Here is an 18300-nt window from a genome sequence, read left to right as displayed (position 1 = left end):
AGTAGAAGCTGCAGAAGGGTTGTGGTGTGATAATTAAGTACAATGGCGACCCATATGAACAGAAAATGCCAAGGAGCTAAAACAAAGCAACAACAGCTTTGTTTGTTGACAGATGCAGGAGCCATATTGTTAGTTAATTGGGTAATGGTGTAAACATTTGCAAACTCTGCTGTCCCTCAGTGAATTAAGCAGCACACTGAAATTATGGGTAAAAGCTGCACAGTCCTTGTGCTGCAGGTACTCCACAAGGCTTCTAGCAAACCTTCTCTAGCAAACCTTCTAAGTGTGGAGACGTTGAGGAAGGGACATCATGCATTGTTATTATTTAAAGCACTTGAAGTTTGCAAACCTTAAACTAGGATATGTATCTTGAATTACGCTCAAGTGAATAACAGGTTTCCACGTGGTTACAGTCTGGAAGATTGTGTTCAATGCCTGGGCTTGCTTTTCAGATTTTATTTTTTCCGAATGTAGAAGAGACTTGTTATGTCTTTCCTGGTGTTTTTTTGGAAGGAAAAAAAAAACCAGAACAACAGAACCACAAAAAACCAAACAACAACAACAAACACCAAAACAAAAAAACAAACTACAAAAAAAAAAAAGGGAAAACCCCAGAATTTGAAAATAGAGAGGTCCGATTTAATACAGGCTTGAACTGAAAAGAAGGAAAATTGCTTCTCTCAGGTGCCCGATACCTCACATGCCGTGAATTGCACAGACCCCTCTTTACTTCTCTCTCTGTGCTTATGTGCAATAAAGGACTGTAGCAGAATACCAAAACATTAAAAAATGCAACAAGATACTTAATTAGCATACTCCTGTAATCACAAACTTAAATGCACTACTTTGGCTGTTTTTTACGTAACGGGTTTGCTTTCGAAGATAATAACCTTTCAATAATTTAAGCAGCATCTGTGCAGGAATGCATAATTAGACTGTAGATAATAGGAATCTAAAATTGAGTCTGGTTTTTATAAATTATTTTTCTCTCTAGACATTTAGCAATAGCTCACCCTGGTACATAAAGTTTAAGAAAATGCGTTCCTGCTTTGGGAATGAAAATAATGCATCTGTTTGGTTTTTGGGTTTGATTTGGCTTTTTTAATTCTGTCATTTTTTAAAAAATTCTGCTGCAGTCAGGTGAAATTACACTTATTTCAGTGGACTTAGGAAGTGATAAGCTTTGAATGTTTGTTTAAATAATAAATTTTCTCTAATTATTCAATAAGACAATAGAAATGCAAATATATTTTAAGTTTGCTTGTTTTAGTTGGGAGGAGAGAAAGAAGCAATGCTAGTTTTGTTAATTGATAACAGGATTAGTAAGTTATGCTTTTAAGAAAAATTACATTAACATTTCTTATTAATTCATAGTATTCGGTTTGTTTGACCCCTAATGTTTTCAAAAAACACTTTTAGAAAGCAGTGGCATGCTGTGGTCGTAGATGAAACAAATTTAACTGTGGAAAATGTTTATTGGCATACATTTGCATTTATACTTATAGACTAATAATCTATTATTCAGAAACATAACTGGTGTGTGCTCAGACAGCAGAATAAACTAAAACAGAATTACCACAGAAAATAAGTTTAAAGATGGAAGGGAAATATCAGAAAATGGTAAGATTAAAAGAAATAATGCTCATCTTTCTACATGAAGCTTTGCAGTAGTCTTCTGAAGGGTGTCACAGCATTGGCATGTAAACTTGAATGTCTGAAGGACACTGAGACCCTTGTCATTAATTTGTCTGTATAAGTATATATGTAATTATGTAATACTTAAAATTAAATTTTATTTCCATAGAAAGACTTATCCTATAGGCAGCAATCTGGCTTACAAGTAGAATCCTGAACACAAAAGTTTCTTGATGACTCTGAACTGAGAATTACTTATATGCCTTTAGTGAAAGTCAGTAATGGGATAGTCAGGATGTTGAGCAGCTTTCAGAGTTTGGTGCTAGGATCCAAATGCTGAAGAATTGTGGTACTAATGGTGCAGATAGTGCCTGTATCATTATTTTCCAAATGGCATGGCATCTAACTCTCAGTGGAATTCTCTTGTATGCCCACCTGCACTAGTGATTGCCTAAATACCTTTACAAATCCGATGAGGAGTCAGGATTCTGGGAAACAATCCTATAATACAACTGTGCACACCTAAGAGTCTGTATAAATGATGTACAGACACACAGTACTTATAATGCTTATATATAGATATATACACATATACACACACACACATAGTAAATATCACATGGGTTGAGATGCAGCCTCACCATGCAGTGACCTGATTTAGCATCTCACTCCCAGTGAAGAGAGGAGGGCCCTGCTTTTCCTTCTGCTTGTTGCTTGGTGCTTTTGCTACTCACCTCACACTGGATTTCGTGCTGGCTGCACTTGTGTGTTCACCAGTTAGACTCACTGGTGTGACAGAAAAATAACCAAACAACTAAAAGTGAAGAGTTTTCTCGCAGCCTGGGGTCCTAAAGGTGGCTGATAAGCATCAGAGTTCACCATGTGAATTGGAGCAAGAAAGGGAGTAGGAAAATAAAAGGAGAATAAATTTCCCCTTTCAATGATGGAATCATCTACTGGTTGAACCATCGGTTTGATTGAAATTTTAGGATACTTATCTAGGGCTACAATTGCATTTTTCATCTTAACTCATGTGTTCTAGTAATCCCTGGAAAAGTTCTTTACTTTGACAAAAACAGATTCATGCATTTATGGTAGAGAACCAGATCTTCTTGGAATTAATGTCAGGGATTCTGTTTATTGTTATTACAAAATAATACTTCTGATAATAATAATAACAACAGCAGAAAATATCATATATATTTCTTAATCTGCATCCTGGAAAATCATACTCAAAACTTCAGTAAACACTGATGGAGGGACTCAAAAACCTTCCCAGAGAAAATCTGTGCTGTGAAGATAAACAATTCAAGAAAGTTTACTTACACGTATCTTTGTGTTCATGTCTTTACAGGTGACCCAGCTGGATCCAAATAAATCATTACTGGAGGTAAAACTGTATCCTCAAGAAACCCTTTTCCTAGAGGCAAAAGAATAGATCAAACAAGATTGTAGGACTAATCATCCTTTGATAAGCCAGAGGCACAGCGTCGAGAGGAAGACTGCTATCAACACCACCTTGTACTATCATCCAGCTCAATTCCATGTCACAAGTTTGCCTCTTGCAAGAATCCTGAAAAATTGAAAAAAACATAGCTACTTAAAGTTTCACATACATGAGTATATGTTTCCAACCTCATTTAAATGAGCAGAGGATAAAGTTCTGCTATGAACACTGAACATTATGATTCTGTTGCTCACTTATCATCCAGCTTTTGTTATAATTAATGCACTGTTAAAATGTGAGTGATTGTTAAGTAGACTTTTTACTCCTCAAATGCCCCTTTTTCACCAAGAATTCTTGGACATTTCTGCCTGTACTTTTGACACTAGAATGCTGTATATTTGATATCTCACTGAGCCAGTGCTCTCATATATATGCATTTTATTTCTGTGTTTGAATTTCTACTTTGTCAACTAATTTAAAAAGGCAGAAAAAAAATTAATGGGACATTCTCAGCCATGAAAATTTAACAGTATTATAGTAGAAAGCATATAATTTTTGTTAGTACTTTCTGACTTCTTTGATAAGATGTAAGGTTTTGTTTGGAGAATATAGTTTGACATATATGCAAGATATTTATTTACTGGTTCTGCTTTGGGTCTCGGTTCCAATTCAGTTTAGGAAGTATTTTCCATTACATTGCAGTGTGAAACTGCTTATTGCATGATGTGAATATTTAAATAACATAAGAAATGGCCAGTACCAGAAACCTGGTATCTTGCCAACAGTTCAGGAATCAGCTGATATTGAATATCAGCTGTTAAAAACCTTTCAAATACCAGATACAAAAGTTCTTTATTTCTCATTGTGAAAGAAAGGGCAGTTCCCATTTTAGCAGTTTTCCTTCATTCTGGCACTTGCTTGTCTCCTATTACTCTACTGGTTTAAAGCACCTTGTTTGGTTCATCAAACAATGGGTATTTTAAGGGGTGGTGTAATAAGAAATCTGCCTTATTGTTGCACACTTTGGACATTTTAACAATACATTATTGATCCCTTCTCAAATTAAAGAAATCCTAGTTCTCTTGTCTGAAATGTATGCACCAGCTACCTGCTATCTGATGTGGAAAAATCTGGTACTTCAAATTCTCAACCATAGAATGAGCATACCGAGTGTAAGACCATAACGTGCAGTTGATGCCAAACCTGCATCAAAACTGGTTTAGTTATTTTTTTTCTTTTTCTTTTTTTTTTTCTCCTTCTTTTTTAGTTTAATCTCTGGGCTTGCAGGATAGTGCACAATACAGATTCATCATCTGCTAATGAAATTTCTTTTTCTTTTAAAGCCTGGCACATTGTTTTCCACCTATGTTTGTATGTCATTTATTGTGTGTATCGTAGCTAAATGAGTTCTGATTTGAAAATTTTGTACTAAGCAAAAACCAGTTGCACACGTCTTTTAGTTTTTCTTTTTTTTTTCTTTGGAAGGATGGTGATATAAAATTAAATGTATGCCTATTATTAGGGTGTTAGTGACGCTGATATATTGTTACCTTTACCAAAAATGCAAATTTCTGAGCGGGGAAAGCCTTATTCTACCTTTTATAATTCTGTAATTAGTGAGTGCTACACCAGACACTTTTAGAAGTGAAGTATCTATGACAAACAAAAGGTTTGGAAGTGTAAGCAAATCCTAATAATTTGCAGTTCACAAATAAAAGAATTCATAGCCAATAGAATGATAAATGTATGTGTGATGGAAAACTGAATGCAGACGCTTCATTCTGAACTTTTGTTTTCTTTAAAAAAAAAATCCACCACGTTTATTAAATAAGAAATTAACTTGGGTTGCAAATTGGGGTGATGCTGTTTCTACAAACAATCACAGTAATACATACAGCAGAATTTTAAAGTGATGCATATCTTTTTTTTTTTCCTTCTAAGCTGGCTATTGAGGAGGTGAATTGCTGAAACACTGCTACACGAAGCAAGGCGACCTTTCAGCTAACTTGTTTATGTTAATCTGTTTAACTTCTGTTTGATCTCATCAGGCTGTTTTCTCTCACTCAACTTTATTTCTGTATTTTGACTATATATTCTTTACTTTGATACTAGTTTTATAAAGTTATTAAATGTGGCTTGAATATTTGTTGAACTTGTTGAAGTCAGTACTCCCAGGGTTGGTTGGCCTTTTTTTTTTCTAAACTCTTTTATTTTTTCCCTCATTTTGTTCATATTGCAAAATACACTGTCATTATCAAAATGTTCTAGTGATGATTACCTGAAAGTATTCAAAGTGGTGGCATTACTGCCTCTGATATAAAGATATTGAGATCAGTATACAGGGATCATTCTGCCACAAAGTAAACAAGTGTATCGCTCTTTAAATAAAAAGTTTATGATTTTGGTCCTTAAATACTTTGGGCCTAATTTCAAGAAGCAGCCATCTCGAGTCACCTTTCCCTCAATACAAACCAGTCCCTGTGTAGAAATATTAATATTCTGTGCCATCATTTCTGCTCTCCTAAACCATGGTATTCACTTCACACGCTCTGCTGGCACAGATAATCCTCTAGTCACTCTAATTTCATAATTCAGTATTACCCTAAAACTCTAACTTTGTTGCTACAGAGCATATCCTTGATTCTGCCTTTTTATCTGCAGGTTCCTCACATTAATGGATTACCATTAACGTGATTAATGCATTAGTTTTAAGTCTTAAAGAATTACTGTTAATGAAAGGAATCCTGTGCAACGTGTCAGCTTTCCTTACTGGCCTTCAGAGCGCTGGGGTGAATTGAAGGTGGGGCACACTCTGGCTTTGGGAGAAACTTTCTGCCCGTTGACAATGATGTTTGAAATCATTATTAGAGAACACACAGAGCAAAATTGTTGTCTCTCTGCTCTCTGCATATGCACTCTTCAGTTTAGTGGGAGTGCTGAGGGAGTTTCCAACAGAGCTCTGTTGGGGGTTTTGCCTATTTTTTTCAATGTAGCAGAAAAGGACTTTGGCTTTCGTAAACTGTACCTGCTGGGTGACACTAGAAACTTAAAATAAATTTTCAATTACAGTGATATTTCTGCTAAAATATTATATGATTTCACTTTTCTGAATGTGGGGAAAAATCAGATCATGATGACTGAGACTGACAGGACTGAAGCACTTCCTTGTCCAGGCTCCTGAACAATACACAGGAAGATTTTGGTGCCTTAAAATGGGGTCCACAGCAAGGACAAATCGCATAAGTAGGTCTCTCTACATGAGAGTGTCACTACCAGGCAGAACCAGATCCTGCTTGGAGCAGTCAGTAGGAAATGCTAAAGATGGAGATGTCTTTTGTGTGCAAAGGCTTCCAGCTCTTCTGTCCTGGGTGTGTCCCACCCCTGAGGGCTCTCAGCACTCAGGCCATGAATCCAGGTAAACATCAAAACCTTCCAACATTTGACAAAACAGAGGGTACATTTTTATTTGGAAATAGCGATGGTGGCCCCCTCCTGAGGAGGAGTTTGCACTGAATTTTACTTCACACTTCAGTTTTTCCAGTATTGTGAGTCTTGTGGGCCTGAGGAGAAACGAGACCCTGTGTTGGACATTTCAGAAGGCTACTTCAGCACCACCATAGTACAGCTGCTTTTAATGTGTGTGCTGTCCACTGTCAAAGCTGTGTGACTGCCAAAGTAGAGAATTCTTTATGCTTATTGGAAGGTGCAAGCAGGGGCATCAATCTTCAGACTGGCAGCTTGCCTGAGATGAGCCATCCAGCCCTTTCCAGTGGATGTTCATTGCACTCATTGGTTTTTTTTTGGACAAAAGACGTGGGGGAGAGACTGTTGATTCTGCAGCCAAGTTTAATTTTATTATTCTACTTGTATAAAAGAGAAGGCAATTGCAGTAGCCTTAATTATACTTTTTGTTCTGGAAGAGTCATGAAAGAAAGCAGAAACCGCTATGCACTGTACACAGTGTGACCCATTGTTATCTACCTGAAACCATTTCCCCACAGATGACAGAGGCAGAAGAATACCAAATTTAGCAGTAAATGTGTCAGGATCCAAACAGTTTTATACTCAATTTAATCTGATACAGATCTGTACCTCTGCCAGCAGAGCCACCTATGCCCCCATCTTGCACTGGGACCAGGCAAACTAGTTAAAAAATTACCAGTTTTTTTCCCTGGGGCAATTTTTGAGCTGAAGTGGCTCTAGGTGAGTGAATGACGATAAGGAGAGGAAGGCTGGGCTACTCTCCCTGACAGCTTTGCTGATTCACGTGGGATGAAATTGGTCATGGTCCTTAAAATATTTGTAATACTTTGTTACTGCCTTTGCATTTTACATCTATTTGTTTTATTTCAAACAAATTAAATGCTATGAAGGTTTTGCTGTCTGAAATTTCTGTAAGTTTTGTGAACGCCAGCAGCCCAGAATTCAAGGAATAGGAAGCTAGATGAAGGCCCCTTGAGTGGGTGGGGTGAAGGCAAGTCTCACTCTAGATCTGACTTTATGAATCACTCCAGACTTGTGAGAGCAGCCTGAGCACCCTACCTGCAGGAAGATAAGTTTCAACGGGGTTTAATGTCTCATTAGATACCAGAGAATTTGCTCCTTAGTCAGGGCTTTTCTCTGTGGATTCTTTTATGTGTAATAAAGACTGAAGTCACACTGCAGCCTTAATATAATTCAATTAAAATGTCATTCAACTGCTGGTTATAGAAGGAGGCTTCATTAGTTCCTATGCTCATAAAACTCCTGGTTAACAGGATCGTTATGTTGTATTCACTAGCAGTGAGTTTCATTTACTGTTTTCCCAGCTCCATGTTGTGACAGTATTCCACAGTTCATCGTTATTCACCTTCGATCCACTCATCTTGCATTAGTTTTTACCATTCATTAATATCATCAGCTCACTACTGATCTCTTTTTCTGGACAGTGGTGTATGAGTACCTTGAATAACAGGGGCTCCCACACAGATCCTTGGGACATTGCTGGAATCCTTTCTCACTATGAAAACTGTTGCTTGCTGCTTCCAGCTCTCAGTCTCTGAGTAATACTCTTTTTTTTTTCCCTCAAGAAAAGATGTTTCCAGTGTAATAAACACCACTGCAGACAACTGGATTAGTTTTCCTGCAATTGCCTATTTTTAATAAAAGGAGTCTTTTACACCCTGAAAATACATTAGTCCAATTGCCTTCTGGCAGGTTTCCTGTTTCTGATTTTTTTTAATGATCTTTTACACCTTTATTGTTCCTTGAGGTCTATCAGTTGTTTAATTCTGGATCTGTGTCCTCTAAAAGTTAAATTCCCACAGATTTTCTGATTTGCTTTTCTGTTTTCCTAATTTGTGTCTGTCTTTCCATTACATCCTTTAATGTGCTGGCTCACATGGCACAGCTACTTCTTGTGGGCCTTCTGTAGTCTTTTTAAGTCAGATATATGTGTACTCTAAAGATCTAAGACAGTGTCTTCAAATAGTTTTGGTTACAATTTTACTCTTTTACCTGTTACTTAGTTCCTCTTTGTTATCTTCCTCTTGATGCAGTTTTCTTCTTAAAAGTAAATGCTACTCTGTTTTGGTTTTTAATTATTATCATTTAGTAAACTACTGAATATGTTTTCATTTACCTCGAAATGTGGTTTCTACCATTTTATTTGCCTCTATGCTTTATTTAACCTATTGTCACAGTCCCCCTTAGCATGAGTAACTATCAGTCAGGTGTTTTATACCTTGTAACAGTGGTATCCTACTCGTGATCTTGCCTTTTCTAAATTTACAGATAGACCTAATTTGTTGTCGTTTGAAATCCCTCATTCTGTTGCAGCCATTTTAGGAGTTTAAAAATTATTCTAATGTGTAGGTAGAATTATTTTTCACTTTAGGTAGGTCTGTTTGCCCGTTTGTCTGCTCTGATTACTTAGGACTTTGATTGTGTAAGGAAAGGCAAGAGTGGCAATGGAGAAGGAATTTTTTTTAATTACAATTATAAGCTCACCGATAGAGAGGAACTTTATAAATTATTTTGTGGATCTAATAAAGAAAAAATGAGGGAGGTATTTTTTAGAACTGAATTACAGAAAACACTCCGTTGCTGAAATACACTTCTTCAAGGTTTAGGTGAAGGTAAATCAAACGTTGTGTGGCTGTTGCAGAACCGTCTAACGTAGCAAACCCAACCCAACCAAACAAAAACACCGAAGAAAAAAAAATAAATCTCAACCTGGACACAGATCCCACCGCGCCTTCGCACCTCAGGCCGCCGGCTCCCCCTGAAGATGTGGGCATGGAGGAGCAGAAGGGGGAGCGAAGGCACCTCCCGGGCCTCTCCCGGGACTGGACCGACCTTTCCCGGGGCGGGATGAAGCCGTCGGGGACAGAATCCAAGGGGCACCGGAGCGCCGGGCGGGATCCGCCCCCCCGGGTCTCCCTGCTCGATGCGGACCCTCCGCGGCAGCCCTGGCTCCGCACCCCGGCTCGGCTCCGCCAAAAAAGAGTGAAAATTGGTTAAAGAGAAACCGAAAGAGGGAAAAATCCCTCGCGGGTGCCCGTCCTTGGCCAGCGTGGGGCCGACGGCCGTACCCTTCCCCGCGGGCGTGGGCGGAGATGGGGCCGCTCAGCCCGGTGCGGGGCGAGGAGCGCGCCAAGGAAGAATTGGGCATTCCGGGGAAAAAGACAAAACAAAACCAAACGGCCAACCAACCAAACACAGGGATCCACATGCCCAGGCATCTCCCCAGCGCTACCCGGTCCTGCGGGGCTGGTCGCACCAGAGCTGCGCGGGGACGGGGCTGAACGGTGCCGTGGTAGATTGCGGATGGTCCGTCATTAACTTAAGAGAAGTCTGTGTTTGTATATGGGCCCCGTTAAATTTCGCATGTGAACTGTAAAAAGATTACAAGAATTTTTTTTCCCGAAGTGCGTGTGCGTTTTGATGATGCTGTAAAACCGGCTCTCCCGCCCCTCCGCAAATACCCTCGATATGTCTCTTGAACGATATAGGCTGTGTTTATCTATCGCATTCCGTCAAGATTGTTCAGCTCCTGAGCTCCTGAGGCAATAAACGTGGAGGGGGGGGGGGGAATCCTCCGGCAAATCCGACTGGGGCTGTCATGACCACGAATAAAAATAAAAGGCTTAATCTTCTGCTTTCGGATAATGAAACAATTTAGCCTCCAAAATATGGAAGCGCTCCGATGTGCTGAGCCGGGATAGGGCCGGGCAGATGCGGGAGGAGCGCGGGGGGGGCTGTCCCGCACCTCGGGGTGCCCGTCCCGCTGCCACGGGCGGGGGCACTTCCCCACCGCTCCCGCCCCGGACCGACCGCCGGGCCCCAGCAGGCAGGAGGGAGCTCCAGGGTTTTTAATTACACTCCTTCCCTTTGCTCCCTTCATTTTTCTGCACCCTTTGCAGCGAGACACACTTGGAATCAGAGTGGTTGTGACATTTTGGTGGCAGCTTATTGTGCGGAACACTTAAAGTTTAAAAAACAAGCCCCATAGAAGTTGAGGGGCTTAAAGCAGCCCCCTTTGTGGGGCAAGACATAGAGTTTTGATTCTGGACAATGGTGTTTCTCAAATTTCTTCCAAAAACCTGCACCCCATCTGTGATCTCAATGAAATCGCTTTTCTCTCTCCCTTCAATTCATTTGGCAAAGGCGAAGCAGATGCATGGGACGGGGTCTGAATTTTAATTATTAGGTTTTACCTGAAACAAAACAGCAAATCCTTTTTACCATGTGTTTGAAGTTAGGAGACGGGTAGGGGAATATAAAATATAATTAAAAAGCCCTCGGATCGTTAGGGAGCTGACAAGAGCCTTTTTAATGAACCTCTCGGAGCGCCCCGTAGTAAATTAGCGGAGCGGAGCTTTCCCGAGTCATTCTGTCTCTGAGCTGCTGCCTCCGCTGTACCTGCGTGCGCCTGTGAGTGCGAACGCGTGTCTCCGCGGCTGCCGGGGGGCTGCGGCACACGCGGGTGTTCCTGTGCCACGGAAAGCGCCGCGGACACGAGGGTTCCCAGCTAAGCCTCCGCTGCCCCGCAGCCACCTGCGGGGTGATGCGGGAGAGGGAGCGGGGCAGCCCGTGCCGAGCCGCCCCCGACCCGCGGCCGCTCCGTCGACCCGCTGAGGTTTCGCAGCGGTCCCGGGACCCCCCCCTCCCCTTCCCGCGCATTAACTCAAAGTGCATTTAGCCATCAATAAGGTGCGAGGGGAAAATTGTCTGTCACTTTAATCCATGCCCGAGGGGCTGGGAAATAAAAGGGGAGAGGGAGAAGGAGGGAGGGAGAGAAAAGCAAAGGTCTTAAAGAGCCCTAAATCCGCAGGCGAACGATGGGAACGCCGAGCCAGGCTCCTCTCCCTGGCCGGCCGGCGGGCCGTGGGCAGTGAGCCCCGAGCGGGCAGTGCTGGCCCCAGAGCTTGAGGCCGTGTGGTTTAGGACACGACCCGCTCTGCCGCCCTGGCTGCCAGCACAGAGCGGGACCGGGGGCTCTGGGGGCGTTGGACTCCCCCCGAGCTGTCCCGGCCCTCGCCGCGGTCCCCCTGCGAGAAAGGGAAACTCCTCAGCTCCTCAGCTGTGGATTCGCTCAGCTTGTCTCCCGGGAGGGTGGAAGAAGGGGAGAGTAGAGCGGGGGGGGACATGGGCACCCCCACAGCCCCCCCTGCTCCCACAGAGAACTGTCCCTGGCTGGGGCGCGTGTCTTTCCCCCTACACAGGCAGAGGCTGCTCCCCCGCCCACCCCGCTAAAGCGATTAAGATTTCCTTCCCCTCCCTTGGGAAACCCCAGCTCGAGCCTCAGCCAAACCCGGGGGACATCAGGCAGCGCCAAAGGCCCGAGGGGCGAAACACGGATTTTTAATTTTTAGCTCCAGCACACGGAGGAAGGGGATGGGGGTGATGGATGGATTTTTGCGTATGTGAGCTTTTTTCCCCTCTTTCTGTGTGTCGGTGTGCGTGTGTGTGGATGGGCACAAGCTCTCAGAGAAAAGAAATTTTAGAGTAACAACTAAAGGCTTTCTTGTGCAGTTATTTTAAGGGCTTTGTTCAGTGCCTGAAGGGGGATGCGCCCATTTGTTCGGGAGGGGATTCATCACATGCCCCTTTCATGTGAACCAGAGGTTAACAACCTAATGAGCACTTGGTGAAGAGATGAAGCGTGTAAAGAGCCCGATTTTCCCAAATCCTGGGCTGCTGTCTTGGGGATGTGCTACTCTAACCTCTGCTGGGCTAATAGTCTCCGCACTTCCAGCGGGGAGGCCCCGGGAAGCCCCCGGGTCCAGCCGCGCTCAGGCGGGGCAGCAGCAGCGAGGCGGCCCGGTCGCGATGCCCCGCCGGGGAGCCGGGGGGGGGCCCGGCCCCACCGCTACATATGTTGGGTCAAGTCTCCCCATTGTGAGCGTGTAAAAAGGTGTAAAAACCCAATCATCTGTAGCTTTTTTAAAGGGAGGGCTTACCCTGGATTTGTTGCATAATGGATTGTTAAAAAAGTAGAGGGTTGAATTAAAACAGTTCCCTAGTCACTTTTAATTAGACCACTCTATTTAATTAGCAAAGTTGAAACATGCAATTAAAATTAGCTCAGTTTAGCACATATTAAAGGAAATGGGGGACGCGGCTCCGGCTCGTATTAAAGCGAGTCGGAGGAGAAATGGCGGAGAAGTCTGGGAGTAAGCGAAATGACTCTGTGGAGGTAATTCAGCCGGCGGCCATCTGTCAGAGGACCCGCCGTGCCCCTTCATTACGGCCCCGATCCCAATGTCCCTCTAATGACCGTTCCCGCAACGCCAGCGCGACACACGCGGCCGGTGCCGCTGGATGGTGTGAAGCACTTCGAGGGCTGAATGTCTGTGTGTTTATGATGTGCTGTTCTCTAAAAGCCGGGTGCTGGAACCTGTGACGGGCCCAGCGGATCCCGGAGGGGTCAGGCAGTCCCGGCCCCGTCGCCGCAGGATAGAGAGGAGCCCGCGCGGGGCTCTCCGGAGCCCCGAATTTCCCTTATTTCCTTCCACGAATCTTTCTCCCTTGTCGCTTTTTCCTCCCCTACTGGGAGCCAGGAAATCGAGTTAATAATGTTTCAAATACTTGAGAAGTCCGGACTAACGGGAGTTCCGTATCTCTTTCCTCGCTCCGTGATCTGAAGAGGTTGCCTGGACTAGGAGGAATGTGCCTTTTTCTTGAAGGGGGGGGGGGGGTGTGATGGTGGTAATTTTCATTCTTGTAATATTGGTTTGGGGATAATTACTTTTAATGTCAAAAAGATTTAGTTTAATATCATCTCTATTAGGCTGCTGGGCGGATAATTAAAAGTGAAGATGATAGCAGCAGGGAAACAGATGGCATTTGCTTACTTTGATTCAGTAGGTAAATAATGAAAAAGTCAATGGCAAACCCCCTAGAACAATTGAAACCTTAAAGAGCACTAACATTAGCAGGTACTTACAAACTGTCTTCTGCTAAGAACGAGATGAAAATACACTAATCAAGAACTATATTTCTCTGGGATGATTCCGAGCGCTGCGCTGCCTGCGGGCGTGTGTCCCTTCCCCCGCATGGCAGCCAATAGCCGGGCGTTTTTTAATTAAGATTTACTACTGCAATTGGGGGAAGCTGCAGCAGCACCGTTGCTGCAGCCCTCTCAAACTTCGGCAGCGGAGCAGCCGTACATGGGAAGCCTTTGGGTGAATCAAGGCCAGTGAGGAGGGAAATAAACACCGGGGAAATCGGGGCTTCTTCAAAATAAATATGTGAAACCCCTTCTCTTGTTTTATCGAGCTGACCCAGATGCTAGCGCCGAGCCGTGGGCGCCGAATGGTGCGTTTCTGGACACTGCCAGAGCCACACGCACGGCGGGGATAACTGGGCAGCAACCGAGAAAACCGCGCAACGAAACGCGGTGTTTCTGCTCATTCCTGTAACGAAATATCGTCGATTTTCACGCGTCTGGAGGGCGCGGGCTGCCCTGATCGTGGTGGGGTTCCGTCTCGGACCCCACAGCCCGGGGGGGCTCCGGGGCTCGACGAGGCTTGTCCCGAGCTCTGGAGCCGGCCCAGATCCCGGTGCCAACGCGGGCTGCTCCTCCGAGGCTCGGTCGGCGCCCGGGGGGGGAAAGCAAGGAGCTGGGTCCAAACCTGAGCTCCTCTCGTGGTTTGACGGCGGTGAAAGTTGCTCCCAGAGCCAAGCTGGGAGCGAGACCAGTCTCGGGGGCTTTAAAGTTGCATTCCACCGGGTTTGGAGAAATGAATTTCTCTTTCCTCGTCCCGCCCGGGCAGCGGGAGCGCGGCCGCTCTGTGCGTGCCTAAAACAAACATCCCTCCCCCAGAAAGACACGGGAGCAGGGATGTACAAGAAGATTTTATTGTGCCTCGTCAAACAGAAATGAATTGCAGTAGGAGAGAAGAGAGGAAGAAGGGAGGGGTGGGGGGAGAGAAACATCCACCTCCCCACTGCCTCCCGTCCATACTCTCACACACACATGCAGGCCGGGACAGAGCTGGGGAGAGCCCCGAGCCCACGGCAAGTCCTGGCCGCGGCTCTGCTGATCCGGGCTAACTCACAACTCAGGGGTGGTTTGTTTGAATAAATCTGTGAAATGTGCTCACTGTGTGTGGTTCACGATGAAAACTTCCAAAGTAAAATATGGACAGGGGAGAAATTACTATTATTAAAATATAAAACTGGTGAGAAGTAAGATTCCGGGCTTTCCTTTTCTGAAGACACTTCGTAAGAGAACAGCAACACGGGAGTGGCCCTTTCACCCACTTCCCTCCTGGAAAGTGGAAAGGCAGAGACTCCCTGAGCCCGGAGTAGGGTGCCGAGCCCGAAAGGGGGTCTCGGCTCCTGGTCGGGAGCAACCCCGGAGAAGAGTAGCGCTTCCTGGGAGCGGCGGCGGCTTCGCCTCCAACCCCGCCGAGGCTGCTGCCGGCCCTGAGGGCGGCGGGAGAGGAGCGGAGCGTGGAAAACCGGTGAACGCCCATGAAACTGGGGGAGATTGGGACAAATGTCCTCAGAACTTGTTGAGTCCTGTAACTGCAGTACATATTCTTGCAATTTTAATTTTTTTTTTTTTTAATAAAACACAACTATTACGATTCCGCATTGATACCGAGAGTAACATTAAAAACTAGTGTATGATGAAGTGTTTTGGACGAAGAGGTGCCTGTGCTGCTGATTTTGGATAAACAGCAGAAACAGGCAGTGGGTACTTAGGCGCCCAGCGCTAGGACACTGTACCCCAGCTCTCCCTGTTACAGTCACTGGGGACGTGCTGCAGAAGCCTGCGGATACAGCCTCGGGATAGAGATGCTACACGTTGTGTGTTCAAACTTCAACACTGCCGTTTGTGATGTTTCTAGAGGTATGAGGCTCCGAACAGAAACCACTGCATTTCACTGGCTGATTACTGACACACTCTTGGGGGGTTTCGTTTGGTTGGGCTGTTTTTATTTTTTTTTCCCCCTCCCCATGGCTCTTTCCAAAATAGATCGTTTTAAACTGCCATAAACGGAAAGGATAACCCAGTTCTTTAATTTAAATCAAAGCTGAAAGACAAGGGAACGGGGGAAATCAGCGTAGCCCGTGTCTGTGTTGCTGGTGATGGCAGGCTGCCTCGGGGGAGGAAAGGAGGGTATTTGCAGAAAAAAGCCCAGTGTAACCCCAAACAACACTGCCTTGAAGAAGGGAGAATATTTTTTCCGTGTCAAGCCAAAATAAAGCAATATTTTAAAGGTTTCTTGTTAGGCCTGATCGAGTTTTACGAATTCAAAGTTAAATCAGATGATTAGCATAATTCTTCCCGGAGAATAAAATTGTGGTTGCGAATAAAATTAAATCGGATATTTTGACTTCGCGGCTGTATTAAATAAAGGTGTTATAACACTTAAATCACGAGGATTGGGTAGCAGCTGCACACACAGAAAGTCGAGTGGTAAAGCGCTCGTTTTGTGACAAAAAAATTAAAAAAAAAAAAAAGAAAAGGAGAGAAAGAGGAAGAGGGATGTAAGTGTGAAAAAAAATATTGAAAAGTTGTAGAGCTCTGCAATTGTACTTTTCGCAACCACGGAAGGAGAGTGACCAAGGCGAAGAGTCATCGGCGCATCAGTGAGCGCTGCGTGTCCTGCAGCGGGGCTGCCCCGCGGCCCTGCGTTCTCCCAGCCGCGGAGAGAGTGGCGGGCAGGGCCGGCACTTCTCGAGCAGAGCCAGGGTTTTCTCTCCTCCCGGCTCAGGGTCCGTAGCTCGCCCAGGGCCAGCCCACCCGGGGAGGCGCCGGGAACAGGTCTTGCAGCGTGGGATCGCAGGTGGGGATGCTGAGGCGGCGGGAGGAGGCCCCAGCGACCGGCAGACAGTTCCCGCTACAGGGAAGGACTTACGGCCGCATGTAGAAAAGAACTTTAAGAAGTGCAGAGGAGGATGGAGATCCTTCGTGGGAAAGAGAGGGGAGAGCCCTGGGGAAAGGAGACGGCGTTATTTCCCACCGAAGTGCTACCTCCTCCCGTTACCAGCGAAGGTGACGTCAAACCCGGGTGGCTGATGCTAAAACAAAAGCTCCCGGGTTAATATACAGTTACCAGCCCGGCAGCCTCCTCCTCCTCAAAACTCAGTCCCTCGGGTTTATTGTCCCCTCAAGGAAGGCGCCTGTTGAACATGTAGTCACGCAAACAGCTGGCAGGAGAAAGAAAGAACGAACTTCACTTTCTGGGGAGAGAAGGGCGGGCAGGGCTTCCCCTGGCTACAGCGCAACGAAAGGATGGAAAATCATACTCACCTCGGGCTTCTCCTGCTGCGGCAGCACCTGCAGGTGTGGAGTGAGAGAGAGAGGGGGGAAGGGAGGAGAGAGAAAGAAAAGAGTGGGGAGAAGGAAGGAAGGAAGGAAGGAAGGAAGGAAGGAAAAGGGGAGGAAGGAAGGAAAAGGGGAGGAAGGAAGGAAAAGGGGAGGAAGGAAGGAAGGAAAAGGAAAGGAGAGGGAGGCACCATAACGTACTATTATAAAACAAAATCTCCAAGGGGAGGGGAGAGACTATAAATTGAATTGTCACCGTCCACGGCATATTCCCCCCTCCCCTTTTGACAAGTGACACCTAGGGGAAAAAAAAAAAAAAACAACCCAAACGCCAAAAAACACAAAGTTCTTTTTTTTTTCCAACGAATTAAAAAAAAAAAAAAGAAACAGAACTAAAAGGCAAGGCGATCCAGGCTCCGGGGCAGCGGGACGGCGGTCAGTGTCCCTCCCGCAGCACCCCCTCGCCCCCGCGGCGCCCCCGGGACGTTCCGCGGGCGCGGCGCTCGGGCGGCCGCGGCGGATCTTGGGGCGGCCAATCAGCGCGGGCGCCGCCGGCCCTGGCCAATGGCAGGCGCCACATTGTTGTGCAGCGTTGCCTAATGGCAACGCGGGCCGCGACAATAGCGCGAGTGGCGGCGCGAGTGGCGGCGGGCGGGCAGCGCGTCCAGCTCCGCTCCGCACCCACCCGGCCGCCACAGTCCCGGGGGGCTCCGGCCCGACCGCCCCGGCCCGGCCTCGACCGCCGCTCCGCCTGCCCCGACGCCAGCCGCCTGCTCGGGGCTCGCCGCGGCGGGCTAGCGCCTGGCCCCTCCGCCTGGCTGCTGCTCGGGAGACGGGGCGATTTTATTTATTTTATTATTTTATTATTGTTTTTTAAACTATTCGCTGCTGGATTTTAGCCTCCGCGGCTCGTGGCGAGGGATCCCGTCGTTGAAGGTGCCGGATTGTTCTTTGAAGGGACGCTGCTAGTCTGTGGCTGCAGGGGCAGGGGGACGGGGGAGCGGAGCTTAGGGAGCAGCTCGGGTTGCACCAGGGCGCCGTGGGGAGCGGCGACCCCGCGAACGCGGACGGGAGAGCTCGGCTTTGAGCCTGGCGCGATGGACTTGGTGCTGCCCCGTCAGATGCGCACGGAGAGCAAGGAAGCGAGAGTGATCTAAGTTTTCTTGGATTTTTGTGTCTTAGATTCGCTTTGCGGGCGCGGAGGGGAGGAGGGCGTGGATCGGCTTCCGACGGGCCCCTCCTCACTTGAACCCCCCTCCGGGGCCCTGTGCCAGTGCGGGGGGAAGGGGGCGGCGAGCGGGGCGAGGGGACAGGCGCTGGGGTTTGCATGCCGGCACCCGGGGCTCCGTGTGACCCCCACTCGTGATCGCGCTTGAGGGCGCCGGGAGCTTCTCCGCGGGGGCTCCCCCGCCCCGCGTCGCTTTGGGGGAGCCCGGGGAGGGGGGGCCGCTCT

General features: G+C 46.3%; 1 protein-coding gene across 1 annotated transcript in view; it reads left to right on the top strand.

Moving 5' to 3' along the window:
• The window catches only part of FAF1 (Fas associated factor 1), a 156717-nt gene extending 151467 nt beyond the window's left edge, over positions 1–5250 (top strand). The window contains exon 19 of the mRNA XM_027649046.1: positions 2990–5250. Within this exon, the coding sequence (XP_027504847.1) occupies positions 2990–3073 (84 nt within the window). The 3' untranslated portion in view covers positions 3074–5250. The remainder of the gene's footprint in view (positions 1–2989) is intronic.
• The last annotated feature ends 13050 nt before the right edge of the window (positions 5251–18300 follow it).

Source organism: Corapipo altera, unplaced genomic scaffold, assembly GCF_003945725.1.
Source record: "Corapipo altera isolate COAL_440 unplaced genomic scaffold, ASM394572v1 112, whole genome shotgun sequence".
Lineage (NCBI taxonomy): Eukaryota > Metazoa > Chordata > Aves > Passeriformes > Pipridae > Corapipo > Corapipo altera.
This window is presented reverse-complemented; position numbering and strand designations above follow the sequence as displayed.